The sequence below is a fragment of the Pholcus phalangioides genome, unplaced genomic scaffold (genome assembly GCF_987345545.1).
Source record: "Pholcus phalangioides strain wild (caught in Gottingen) unplaced genomic scaffold, Ppha-v1.0 ptg000004l_1, whole genome shotgun sequence".
Classification (NCBI taxonomy): Eukaryota; Metazoa; Arthropoda; class Arachnida; order Araneae; family Pholcidae; genus Pholcus; species Pholcus phalangioides.
In genome coordinates, this window is record NW_028301597.1 from 33,472,669 (window position 1) to 33,487,486 (window position 14,818).

The following is a 14,818-nucleotide window of genomic DNA, read 5'->3' on the forward strand; positions in this document are numbered from 1 at the left end:
TATTTGTCTCACTGCCTCTTTTGTCAGAAATAGTTTTTAGAATTTAGGGGCAAATTTATTGATTTTTGTACTATCAATCCTGATCCTCATAAAAATTAGTGCTATCACCAATCGAAAACCTAAGTCTATCAAATCTAATCCGTCAGTTATAATTTTCTGTGTTGGTGGTGTCTGAAAGAGAAGTAAATGAGTTACTGTTCATTTTGCTCAGGGAATCATAGCCAATTTACATTCAAGGACCTTACTTGGACAGGTGCAAGGGACAAAAGTAGCAGCAGGCCACAAAATATTAAGGGCCATAAAAATAAAATCGATTTTGAAAAATGCATTCACTATATAATCCACTGCAACTGCCTGACCAAAATCATTGCTGGAAATTAAATAAGAATAACGAGTAGCTCCTAAATAGCAATTATGTAGGAAGTACCATCAACAAACATTATTATACAGCATGTCCAGGAAGTCCTTATTCAAACCTTTTTCCTTCTCAACTGGTTATTGAAACACCTTCAATTGAAAAGGATTCAATAGCATGCTCATTTTACATATGTCATTTATTATTATCCACCCAGTCAGCTTTCTGAACACACTCTGTTTATATGCCATAAAAACCCCATATTTGACTTATCACACACCCATACAGTTATTGTAGTGAATCGTAAAATGATTGACCTTGCCTTACCGCTGATTAATCAAAACATGAAAAGTGTTTTAATTTTTTGGTTTTTTACCAGCCCATGGTGGACATGTAGTTGAAGAAAATATTTGCTCTGTAAGAATTTTTGCATGTCAGGCAGTAGATTTGTCCAGCCCTGGTCAATAGTACCCTCCAGCACATTTGCCTCTGACATCAATCCACAGACGATATCGTCTGCATTAGTGTGGAATTAATGAAAACTGGAGCATCCAACAATGGAGAAATGTTGCCTTCAGTGACGAATCACACAGAGTTCATACTTTGCTTAAAAACTCCTTAAAAAGTCTTGAATTTTCATCCTCTTTTTTAAGGAGCCCGCAAAACTCCATAAAATACTCCCAGCTCTTCTTAAAAAAGTCATTACTTTTCCCTCACCCTGAAATACTTCCTGCTAAGGTTGATGAATTGTTGATAATGAGTAGTATTCGATGCTGAAAGGAGGTCCCTGAAAAAAGGGATAAAGAGAAAAGAAGTGGTGATGGGGGGGGGGGGGGAGAGGGATTTCTTGTTATTACTTTATCATAACTTTCCACTATTACTGTATTCAGGTTTCAAAAATTCCTTCAAAAACTGTATTTTACAGAATCCAAATAAAATGAACTCGAAAGCTTGTTGCCATTCATATAATTTGCACTATCTTAATTTCTGTCACTGGATTCAGATATAAAATATATGTTGTCATCATAGATATAAAATATATGTCATCATCATAGGTATAAAATATGACTACAATCACTATGTTGTTAGTGTTCACTACATAGTTTATGAAATAATTTTTTTCACATTGTTTTGTAATAAATAAATAAAAAATAGTTCATAATTGTATGTATGTGTGTATATAAAAAAAAATATTTAGAAAACATCAATTCATTTCCTCTTAAAATCCAGACTCTCATTAAAATGCAAGCTTGTTATGGTTTTACTTTTTTTCTTTAAAACCATACACTTCTATTTGTTACAATAGAGACAATTTACTACACTTTTACCTCTGTAGAGGTGGCTGTGGCAAAATAATTATTGAGGTGCAACCTAACTGAGCATTTATGTAAGTTTCATGCACGTATTGTGTCTATGTTCAGTGTACATGCTGCCATCTGTACACTGGAAAATTCACAATTTTCTTTCACTTTTGCATAAGCAGATATGACTTGCATATGCAATGAATGTGAAAATCGAAGAATTCTCTGTATGATAGAAAAGTTCTATTTATTTCATTTTTTTACTTATTTCTGACTTTCTCATCCATTCAATGTTAAAAGGCTCTGACCTTGACGGAGATGAATATGCAGTTTTGTGGGATGAAAAACTTATATTCAGAGGATGTAATGCTGAACCTGCTCACTTCCCAACTTGTGTAGGTCCTTCAAATTCTTCTATCAAGGCAAGTTTTTCTAATTTTCTACAATGCAATTTTGAAAAATTGGTTTGATAAATCACAAACTGCACAATTCAGCCAAGAGTTCATTTGCAGGCTGATTTTTAAGCTGGGTCCACACCTGCTGCACTATGTAATTCCGAGCAGTACAAAAACCTGGTTTTTGAGTATGGACCCACACTGTTCTAGTCACACCTCAAAACCAGTTTTTGCACAGGTCAGAGCACCATTGTTCTGCATGCAAACCTGGCTTTAATATTAAAATCATAGAAAATGTGATATAGTTAAAATTACATAATACGTTGGATTTGAGAACGTTAAGTGAGACAAATGTTGATGAAGCATTGAAATTTAATTGACCTGGAGATCTCACTAGTGAACGTCTTTTAGTTGCACATTGACAGGGCAATCAGAATTGTGATAAAAAGAAAAAGATCATAATGAGGCTAGAATTATCATATTTAGGGACATTCAAAATTCTCTGGTTTTCATATAGGGACAAAGAATGTTGCTTTTCTGCCTAATTTCGACTATTTCGTTTAAAAAAAGTTATCAGGCTTTTCAGGAGAGAAAAGATCCACAACACTCACCAAAAACAGTCCATTCATCATACATGGAGAACAGAGAAGTAGAATTTTATCCAAAATTTTTTTTGTAACCAAGACATTTCTATCATTTTGCATTGGCTTGAGTCAATCTTACATGATACTGAAAAAGTGTGCTATGAAAAAAAATTAATTTTAAAAATTTTCAAAAAAAAATGTATAGGATTTTTTTTTTTTTATTATGCCATGATTATGTTGTCTACGGGGGTACCCTTCCCCCATCCTACTTTTTCTAATTTTTAGAGTAGGCCCTGCGAAGAGAAAAGGTCACATTTCATTCCGTGCACCGCCCAGGTTCTATCGACCATTGAGAGAAAAGGTCACATTTCATTTCATTTCATTCCGTGCACCGCCCAGGCTCTATCGACCATTGTCAATTTTAGCCATTGCCCGGATGAGGGGCTGGGCGATGTCGGGTGCTTTATTATGCATATAAAATATATGAACATTGAATATAAAAATACATGAACATTGAATATAAAAACACATTATTAAAAAAAAAAAAAAAAAAAGTATGTATAATAGAAATATTTAAATTTGTATAATTTATTCCAATGAGCTGTTCTGATGTCCTTTCCAGCTTTATTGAGCCCGAGCCCCCTGTTCCTCTCTGTGGCCAAGCGCCAGGTCCTGAACCCATGTCTTCCCTCGTTGGCTTGTTGGCTAGTGTGAGCCCTTCGTGTCACATTGGTCCAACCAGGTGCCAGGTCCTTCAGCATGAGGGGAGGGGGTTTGCAACGTCCCTTATGGGAGTTGCTTGCCCGGTTCGAAATATCCAGCAATAAAGTGGCAAACGACAAGTGGAAAATAATTAGAAACAAACTTTCGCATGAAATATTATTATTTATTCAATTAATTATATGGGTTAGTTAATTTTAACAATGGATTAGTATATCTTGGAGCCCTCTATTGGACGTTAGCAGTAAAGATACTGGCTCACCAATTGATGATCAACAACAGTCAACCTGTGCAGCGATCGGACATCCGATGTTGTTAGCTTTTCCGTAAATACCACAGGAGTTTTCTCAGTTGAGAACCGGAACACCTTGATCAGTTCCTGGGGACCTCTCGGTTCGACGGACGAGCCCGTCGAAAACTTTTCAGAGAATAAAGCACGAGCTAATTCAACCCTGGTATGATACCTTGAAAAGGTTTGTAATAACAAGCCCTTGAAACTTTCCCACGATTTATGGGGGCCCCATTTTTCCCATTCGTGCCTGCCTATCGTTTGCCACCAGGCCTGAGCACGACCTTCAAACGTGCTTACAACTAACTCGATCTTATTAGGAACACTGTAAAGATTAAAATACGATTCACATTTTAATAAAAAGCTTCTAACGTCTTCTCCACTACCTGAAAATATAAGACTACCAACACTGCGTTGGGTCAATGGAACCAAGGCATTTGCGGGATTTAAAAGGTAATGCCGGGGGAAGTATTACATGCGTCTCGTTATAAGGATTTGACATTGTTGGATAAGTAAAGTTCATTTGTGAACCATTATTCGATTGTGAACCACTTGGTTCCGGTTCAATTTGTACACGAACATCATCACCTAAATTTCTAGGCGTACTATGATTATTAGAATTCATCTCTAAAATCAATGTTAAATATTAAAAAAAAAAAAAAAAAATTTTTTTAGCGAAAGTACTTTCCACCCGCGGTTTGCCACACTTACTGAGAACCGGTCGAGCCCCCAAAATTGCAACGTCCCTTATGGGAGTTGCTTGCCCGGTTCGAAATATCCAGCAATAAAGTGGCAAACGACAAGTGGAAAATAATTAGAAACAAACTTTCGCATGAAATATTATTATTTATTCAATTAATTATATGGGTTAGTTAATTTTAACAATGGATTAGTATATCTTGGAGCCCTCTATTGGACGTTAGCAGTAAAGATACTGGCTCACCAATTGATGATCAACAACAGTCAACCTGTGCAGCGATCGGACATCCGATGTTGTTAGCTTTTCCGTAAATACCACAGGAGTTCTCAGTTGAGAACCGGAACACCTTGATCAGTTCCTGGGGACCTCTCGGTTGAGGGCCGGACCACCTTGATCAGCTCCAGGGGGCCTCTCGGTTGAGGGCCGAACCACCTTGACCAGCTCCAGGGGGCCTCTCGGTTGAGGGCCGAACCACCTTGATCAGCTCCGGGGGCCTCTCGGTTGAGGGCCGAACCACCTCGATCAGCAATGAAGAACTTTGACTGTGAAGATTGTTTTATATTTTGATTCCGGACCTGCCGGAAAACGGATTCAAATAATGTAGATTATTGCATTTTAACAATTCAGCCTAAGGCCAATAGATACGGTAGTAAGACGGTGAACCGTCCTACTAGAGGGCTTCAGTTGAACAGAACAAGATTAGACGAACGCAATGTGAGACACAAAGAGGGAGGAATTTATACTCCCCTTTTACAAGAAGTTTGGGACCACATGTCCTCGTATGGCCTTTTCGCCTCAACAAAATTATCGAATTTGCATATTCATGCGTCACTATTATAAACATTACAATTTAATTACATTGGAATCTGGCAACATGACATAATCCGGAGAGCTGATCAGACTCTCCCGATTATGTAAACATTACCAACATAACAATATGAAATGAATTGTTCCGACGGAGGTCTGCAGCCCCCCGCCGAAAATAAGTGAGTACAACACTATTTTCGTATCCGCACAACGAGACTTGCAACAACTCCCCCGGGAGGTTCTTCAATAAAAATAATTTAAACTGGGCTAAGCCTCGCCCAACTATACATATATTGGATCAAACCCCTCCACGAAAATAGCGGCATCGTCGTCATGAGGGAAATTAATTTATGTGGGACATCAGTAGCCCGACCTCTGGCCCGTTCTCGTTCGACAGCCGAAAGACCCCACCCGCCGACTGCCGAACTAATCGAACACTCTGGCCCTTACCGGTTCGCCAGTGGGTCCTCGGGTGGTTTCCGGTAACTGAGAGGTCCCTGGGGTCTAAAATAAGAAGGAATTTCCCACATAACGACAAGATCACCATTAACGTAGAGGGATCGGATCCCGATACGTTACATTCCCCCTCACCACGGAAGAATTTTTCCCAAAAAAAAAAATTCTATAGGTTAAAAAAAGTTAATTTACAGAAATACATGCAAAAACTATGTTAACATATCACCTGGTATATTAAACTTCCCACTAAAGGAAAAGTTATCGACAGCCAAATCAGTATCCCGATTTTGTAAGTATCGCGAAATTTCAACACTGCTTCTGAATTTTGTCCCTTCGGGAGAGTAATAATAGACGTCAATACGAGGTTCTTTTTTCCTCTTAACGAGAACCCTCTGCCACCCTCTCTGAATCGGAACCAAAAACTTAGAGTAACCTACGGAAGATTTAATGAAATTCGTTTTTACCATCTTAGGAGTGGTGTCCTCCTCGGGATTTTGCCGGTTAAAGGACGTACTAGAGTTAGTGCAATTAGCACTATTTAAGGGCGTTTGTGAAACATGATGTCGACTCGGATTACTGGAAGTGTGTTGTACAAGGACCTCTACTCTCAGGTGACTGCGGAACAGCCTCAAGAATGATTTGGTCACTACTAACGAATTTTTTCAAGTCACAAGCATTGACTTTATAGACATTATCATTGGATAAATCCACTATAAGGTAGACAATAGGTGAAATTTTTTCCAGGACTCTACACGGGCCGTCCCATCGTGGTTTCAACTTCGCCATAACATTGCCTTGCGCACTAGAACGGAAATGCGTTCTCCTTAATACCAAATCATCCTGATTAAAGGTGTGCAATAATCTTTTTTTGTCATAATATCTTTTTTGTCTCCTTTGTTGTTTTTTGACATTTTCCTTAACTTGCTTAAGTAAGTTTTCGGGCAAACTCACCCTTTCCCAAACCGGTGTGTCCATAGCCCAGTCAAATGGTATAACTAATTCTCTACCAAGAAACAATTTAGCTGGCGACTGACCCGTAGTTTCCGAGGGAACCGACCTAATAGCAAGACCAAAAAAGGTTAAATTTTTGTCCCAGTCTTTATGTTTATCACCAACATAACAGGAGATCATCTGTTTAATTGTCTTATTAAATCTCTCGGTAAGGTTTGATTGAGGATGATAGGGGGTTGTGAACCTTTGCTTGACCTGGAGAACTTTACAAGTTTCCCTCATAAGGTTTGATATAAAACAAGAACCATTATCGGAAACTAATCTTTTTGGAAAGCCATATCTCATACAGTACTCATGAACAAACTTTTTAGCAACTGCACTTGTCGTAATTCGTCTTAGTGGAAATAACTCTACCCACTTTGTGAAATAATCGACGACGACTAACAGATGCACGTTCCCTCTGGAAGAAACGGGAAAGGGACCCATGGTGTCAATCCCAACCATTTCTCCTGGATGATCAACAGAGGTTGACACCATGCCTCCCCATCGCCTTGTATTGTCGAATTTGCATGTTTGGCATTTTTTACAGGACAGGACAAATTTTTTTATATCTTTACGCATACCGGGCCAGAACGCGCGTTGTCGGCATCGCTGAAGAGTTTTATTGACTCCCATGTGACCTGAAATGGGATGCATGTGCATTTCAGTCAAAAATTTCTCTCTACATGGTGGAGGAATTACTAGCAATTTTTTATTCCTGAATCTAAAAAACAATTTTTGATTTTCGAAAAGGTAATACTTCTCAATTTTTTCATCAATTTTTTGTCTTCCGACAGATTTATCATTAAAATACTGTATAATATCTTGGTAATTTTTTTTCTGTTGAACAATTAACTCAGGTAAATCCAAAAACGAGAACAAATATAATTTATTATCAATTTTTTCCTCGAAATCAGTTTCGGCGGTGACAACAGCGGGCATTCTGGACAGGGCATCAGGGGCCTGCATGGTCGAACCTTTTCTATATTCAAACTTTAAAGGATATTCCTGTAGTAATTGAGCCCATCGGCTTAACCTCCCCTTCAATTGTTTAGCCTCAAAATACCAGGCGACTGCCCTGTGATCTGTTACTATAGTAACAGGTTCTCCTGAAAACCAGGCTCGAAATTTATTACACGCCCATATAACAGCGAGTCCCTCCTGTTCTGTTACCGAATAATTTTTTTCTGCTGAATTCAAGGTACGACTGGCATAGGCTAACGGCTTTTCCCCGTCAGGCTCAACTTGCTGCAAAATGGCTCCAAGCCCAATTCCTGAGGCATCTGTGTAAATTTTTAAGGCACAATCTTTTTTTCTTGTGGTTAGAACGGGAGCACAAGACAAGAGATGTTTCAATTTTTCGAACGCCTGTTGGTGTATTTTGTCCCATTTGAACCTTTGCCCTTTTTTTGTAAGGCCGTAAAGGGGGTTAGCGACATCACCAAAATGGGGAACAAATTGCCGGTACCACCCGCAGAGTCCCAGAAAACGTTGCACCTGTTTTACTGTTTTAGGCCTAGAAAAACTCAAAATGGCGTCGGTTTGGTCCTGTTTTACGTGCCATCCTTCTTTGGTCAAACAAAGACCTAGATATTCCAAATTTTTTTTATAGAGATTACATTTGTCTGGTTTAAGAGTTAAGCCTGCTTTTTCCAAACACGAAAACACTGTTTTCAAGTTTTGTAAATGTTCCTCAAAATTCGAACTGTAAACGACAATGTCATCCAAATAAAAATCGGCACACTTACCGACTAAGTGGCCCAGGATTGTAGTCATCATGCGTTGGAACGTGGCCGGGGCATTGTTGAGTCCAAAGGGCATTACCTTAAATCGGTACATTCCAGAATCGGTTATGAATGCCGTTTTGTCCCGATCCTCTAGCCGCACTGGAACTTGCCAATACCCTGAGGCCAGATCGAACGTAGAGACGAATCGTGCGTCACCCACTCGTTGTAGAATTTGATCGATGAAAGGCAAAGGGTACCGATCGGGTGCCGTAATTTTATTCACCTTTTTATAGTCGACGACAAATCGCCAATCACCAGTTTTCTTTTTGATTAAAAAACACGGGGAAGCCCAGTTTGTGGAGGCAGGCTCAATGACGTCATCACAGAGCATCTGTTGCACCTGCTCTTCTACTAATTGTTTTTTCCATCGCGGAAGAGAAAAAGGGGATCGAAAAACCGGTTTTCCGTCAGTCACGATCTTATGCTCAGCAACGTGAGTTCTACCGGGAGTGTTTCTGAACAAATTCGGAAATTGTTTTAACAATTCAAACAAACTTTTTTTCTGATCGGAATCAAATTCCGATTTACTTACTAAATTTTGCATTTTTTCCTGATCAACATCTCCTTTATATGACAACAATCCTCCTTTAAGTTCAAAGTTTTTGAAGTCAACTATAATTTCAGTTTTACTCAAAATATCACTGCCGATCAAGATCCCAAATGGGACCCTGGCGAGCACTATCAGATCTGTGTGCACGACACTGTTTCGTATCTCCACTTGGGCCCGAAGAATCCCCACAGGCTGACAGTACTCACCGGATGCCAACTGAAATCTATCACCGTGATAGGGTCTAACTTGATTAGTGGGTGAACCAACCTGCCGAGCCAGATCGAAACTGATCGCTGAACAATCGGCACCGGTATCAATTTTTGCTGTCAAAATCTTGTTGTTAACTCTCACAACTGGATTAAGAAAACTAAATTTTTTACTAGGGGTCTTTTTACCCATGGATACACTACCCCTTCTCATGTACCCCAGGTCTAGTTTCCCTGATTCCCATTTGATTTACAATTTTTTACTATATGGCCGATTTGACCACAACCAAAACAGGTAACTTGTCGAAAAAATTTATTTGTCCTAAAAGGCCGTCTTGAAGGTTGTACTACATTTTGTGTAGATCCCACACAATTTTTTCTAACTTCAGGTTGAAATCTCTCAACACAATTTTCACAAGATTCAAAATTTTGACGAGATTCAATTTGAACATTTTCACGCGTTGCAAGAAATTGATCTAACATTACAAATAATTGTTGCAAAGAATTAGGCTTCCTAACTTCCAAAAATGTTCTCACATTATAGGGTAATTGTGACATTATAAGTTCAATTTTGTCAGACTCCGGAACGGTTAAATCGAACGACTGAAAAAGATCTAACTTATGTAATACGAAATCAAGATACGAGCCCGTCGAAAACTTTTCAGAGAATAAAGCACGAGCTAATTCAACCCTGGTATGATACCTTGAAAAGGTTTGTAATAACAAGCCCTTGAAACTTTCCCACGATTTATGGGGGCCCCATTTTTCCCATTCGTGCCTGCCTATCGTTTGCCACCAGGCCTGAGCACGACCTTCAAACGTGCTTACAACTAACTCGATCTTATTAGGAACACTGTAAAGATTAAAATACGATTCACATTTTAATAAAAAGCTTCTAACGTCTTCTCCACTACCTGAAAATATAAGACTACCAACACTGCGTTGGGTCAATGGAACCAAGGCATTTGCGGGATTTAAAAGGTAATGCCGGGGGAAGTATTACATGCGTCTCGTTATAAGGATTTGACATTGTTGGATAAGTAAAGTTCATTTGTGAACCATTCGATTGTGAACCACTTGGTTCCGGTTCAATTTGTACACGAACATCATCACCTAAATTTCTAGGCGTACTATGATTATTAGAATTCATCTCTAAAATCAATGTTAAATATTAAAAAAAAAAAAAAAATTTTTTTAGCGAAAGTACTTTCCACCCGCGGTTTGCCACACTTACTGAGAACCGGTCGAGCCCCCAAAATTGCAACGTCCCTTATGGGAGTTGCTTGCCCGGTTCGAAATATCCAGCAATAAAATGGCAAACGACAAGTGGAAAATAATTAGAAACAAACTTTCGCATGAAATATTATTATTTATTCAATTAATTATATGGGTTAGTTAATTTTAACAATGGATTAGTATATCTTGGAGCCCTCTATTGGACGTTAGCAGTAAAGATACTGGCTCACCAATTGATGATCAACAACAGTCAACCTGTGCAGCGATCGGACATCCGATGTTGTTAGCTTTTCCGTAAATACCACAGGAGTTTTCTCAGTTGAGAACCGGAACACCTTGATCAGTTCCTGGGGACCTCTCGGTTGAGGGCCGGACCACCTTGATCAGCTCCAGGGGGCCTCTCGGTTGAGGGCCGAACCACCTTGACCAGCTCCAGGGGGCCTCTCGGTTGAGGGCCGAACCACCTTGATCAGCTCCGGGGGCCTCTCGGTTGAGGGCCGAACCACCTTGATCAGCTCCGGGGGCCTCTCGGTTGAGGGCCGGACCACCTCGATCAGCAATGAAGAACTTTGACTGTGAAGATTGTTTTATATTTTGATTCCGGACCTGCCGGAAAACGGATTCAAATAATGTAGATTATTGCATTTTAACAATTCAGCCTAAGGCCAATAGATACGGTAGTAAGACGGTGAACCGTCCTACTAGAGGGCTTCAGTTGAACAGAACAAGATTAGACGAACGCAATGTGAGACACAAAGAGGGAGGAATTTATACTCCCCTTTTACAAGAAGTTTGGGACCACATGTCCTCGTATGGCCTTTTCGCCTCAACAAAATTATCGAATTTGCATATTCATGCGTCACTATTATAAACATTACAATTTAATTACATTGGAATCTGGCAACATGACATAATCCGGAGAGCTGATCAGACTCTCCCGATTATGTAAACATTACCAACATAACAATATGAAATGAATTGTTCCGACGGAGGTCTGCAGCCCCCCGCCGAAAATAAGTGAGTACAACACTATTTTCGTATCCGCACAACGAGACTTGCAACAACTCCCCCGGGAGGTTCTTCAATAAAAATAATTTAAACTGGGCTAAGCCTCGCCCAACTATACATATATTGGATCAAACCCCTCCACGAAAATAGCGGCATCGTCGTCATGAGGGAAATTAATTTATGTGGGACATCAGTAGCCCGACCTCTGGCCCGTTCTCGTTCGACAGCCGAAAGACCCCACCCGCCGACTGCCGAACTAATCGAACACTCTGGCCCTTACCGGTTCGCCAGTGGGTCCTCGGGTGGTTTCCGGTAACTGAGAGGTCCCTGGGGTCTAAAATAAGAAGGAATTTCCCACATAACGACAAGATCACCATTAACGTAGAGGGATCGGATCCCGATACGTTACAGATTGTTCGATTATTCAAAAGCTCCTCAGCTTTTGGTTGGGTGCTTCACAGTTTAAACACTGATCATTGGGACTTTGTTTCTTGATTACTCTTTCACTGGATCATTCTATTTGAAGTCAGAGTCAGAGTCTTCCCATATTTCGACCGCTTCTTCTCTCTCCGATTGCTCTCCCTCTGTGTCGTATTCTTCGTCTTCTAATTCTTCTATTTCCTGGGAGAGTACCCTATCGACACTGTCTTCGGCTTCTGCCCTTGCTCTCAGTCTTTCGCTCCTCCTCAGTTGTTGTGTTTCATGTGGAGTCTGGATGGTCTCATCCCTCTTGGTGTGGAGATGTTCCTGGTTGGCCTCTAGGAATTTAACCAGGTCCTTGATGGTTTCCATTGCTTTTCCATCTCTCTCCATCCTTTTGAACCATTCATGCTCCAACTGAGGGAGCGGCTTAACCAGGTGGAAATCTGAGGTCTTTTCGCACTCTGTTGCGTAATGCAATGGGTTTCTGACTCCTCCACACAGGCACTTGTCATTGTTTGAGATCCCGAAGCGCAGGAAGTGGGTGGGGAACGGCCCGTGGCCCGAGAAGAATATCGTCTTCTCTCTGCTCCAAGATCTCTCTCTCCACTGTATTTTGGGCAGGACCCTATGGATTAACTTCCCATGTGTGGCGGGGTGGTCCCAGAATTTCTGCCACTCTCCAAGGATGTGAATCTTTATTATCCTTTTTGCAGTCGCTGCTGGAATCTTCTTTTCCAGGAGGATCGTACGGCTCAAGGTTGCTGCCTTGGCCAATCGGTCCGCCTCCTCGTTCCCTTTTTCTCCGACATGGCCACGAACCCAGTTCAATTGGATGTTTGGATTTTTTAATAGAGCCCTGCGGACGGTCCTGGCGTCCTCGTGTCTCGTGAGGGGGTCTCTTATGGCTTCCAGGCTGGATCGGCTGTCTGTGTATACTTTGGACTGGGTCGTTGTGTTTTCCAAGCTGCTTACCGCTTCTCTTAGAGCGAAGAGCTCCGCCTGGAAAATCGTGCACCTTGTCAATATCCTCTGCTTCCACTTCTGGGTTACTACGTCATCCTCGTATCTCACGAAAGCAGCACCCGTTCCATCCTGGGTTTTAGAACCGTCTGTGAATATGGTGGTTCCTTCGTATGAGATAGGGCCCGTTTCTTCCAGGGTGATGATCTGGCTCTCCTGGATGTCGGTGGCGGGGTGCACATCCCAGCCTATCCTTCTCTGCTCTAGCTCACTCCACTGGTATTGGGCCTCCCCCAGACTAATGTTCCTCTTGAGTCTTGTCACCATGGCTGCTTTGGCGACATACTCCGTCTGAAGACTCAGTGGGGGAACTCCTGCGATGGCCTGCATGGCTGCTTTTGACGTCTTGTGGTAGGCTCTTGTGAGAAGGTGCAGGAAACCTCCCTGCAGGCTGTCCAGCTGCCTCTTGAGCTTCTCTGATGGGTCCTGGTACCACGCAGCAGCTCCGTATGTTATTATCTTGATAGCCACCTGGTCGTACAATATCCTTCTGAGCTTCTGCGTTAGTCCCCATCTTGGGCCTGCCATGCTCGCCAATGTTTAAAGGTTAGCGTTCGCCTTGGCTCCCTGGGTTTTTACGTGTGATATCCAGTCCAGGTCTTTGTCCAGAGTGACCCCAAGATATTTCATCGTCTTCTTCCATGGGATCCTGGTTCCCTTCATCCTTATCTTGGGTCTCTTGATTCTTGAACTGTACCACAGGTAAGAACTTTTTTCGATTGCCGGCTCCAGATCGTTGTTGTGTAGCCAATTGGCCATCTGATCCAGAGTCCTGGTGGCCTTTCCTTCCATCTCTTTCCATTTCTCTGTGGCCATGACTATGAGTACGTCGTCCGCAAAGGCCTGGACTCGTACTCCCTCTTCCCAGGACTGTTTAAGTAGGCCGTCCACCGTGACGTTCCACATAAGGGGGCCCGAGCACGAGCCCTGCGGACTACCTCTCGTTTGGTCATGTTCCACAAGCTCACCTCCCAGCTCCATGCCCACTTTCCTGTCTTTCAGGAGATGCATCAAAGTCTGTGTTAGATCTTGTGGTGCGGGAATCTGGGCAAAGATCTTTCTCAAGTTGGTGTACCGAAGTGCATCGAATGCGCCCTTGATGTCGATGGACACCAGCGCCACGTGCTTTCCTTGTGTCCTGGCTTCCTTGATGTTGTCGACAACGTCACAGAGTGCTTCGTCCGCCGATCTTCCCATTCTAAAACCATATTGATTCTGGTGCAAGTATTGGTGTCTCTCCAAATGGTACATCACCCTCTGGACTAGGATCCTTTCCAGAATCTTTCCGGCGTGTGGGAGCAGGGTGATTGGACGATACGACTTTATGTCGTCCACTGGCTTTCCTTGCTTTAGGATCAGAATAACCTTTCCCCTCTTGAAGACCTTGGGAAATCTCCGCAGCTCCAGACACTTGTTGTAAAGCGCGGTCAAGAGCTCCGGGTGCTTGCCATTAATCGCCTTCAATATGGGCACGGTAAGCCCGTCCGGGCCCGGAGCCTTCTTGTTACCTGTCCTGCTCAGCGACCGCTGTACTTCCTTCTGGGTGATGTTCGGTTCCATCGGGCCAATGGGGGGCTTTTGGTGGTTCTGGCCCCTTTCTTCCTCCTTGTCTGCTTCTCTTCCCAGCTCCGCCTCGTCAGTCGGGTACAGGGTTCTGAGTTGCCTGGCTATGGCCTCTTCCATCATCTGGTCTTCTCTCATGATGATCTGGGCCGTGTTTTCTCTTCTCTTGGCCGTCACTCTGTAGACGTTGCCGAAAGCATCCGTGGCCTTTTCACAGTACTGACGCCATCCTTCAGTCTTCGCTTTCCTGAGCATCTTTGTGTACTGTGCCTGGTGTTTCTTGAATTCGATGCACCTGGTTGTCTTGAGTTCTTCTTCTTTCGCCCTCTTCCATCGCCTGTGTCTGGCTCGCAGGTGCTTCCTCTCTGTTTCGAGTTGCTGCGTCCACCAAGGTGCCACTTTCTTGGTTGGTGGTTCTTTCCTTGCCA

General features: G+C 42.1%; 1 protein-coding gene across 1 annotated transcript in view; it reads left to right on the forward strand.

The window, feature by feature from the left end:
• LOC149087113 (uncharacterized) overlaps nucleotides 1-14,818 on the forward strand; it is a 63,539-nt gene that overhangs the window by 29,576 nt on the left and 19,145 nt on the right. Inside the window, exon 7 of the mRNA XM_089231354.1 lies at nucleotides 1,957-2,078. Within this exon, the coding sequence (XP_089087480.1) occupies nucleotides 1,957-2,078 (122 nt within the window). The remainder of the gene's footprint in view (nucleotides 1-1,956; nucleotides 2,079-14,818) is intronic.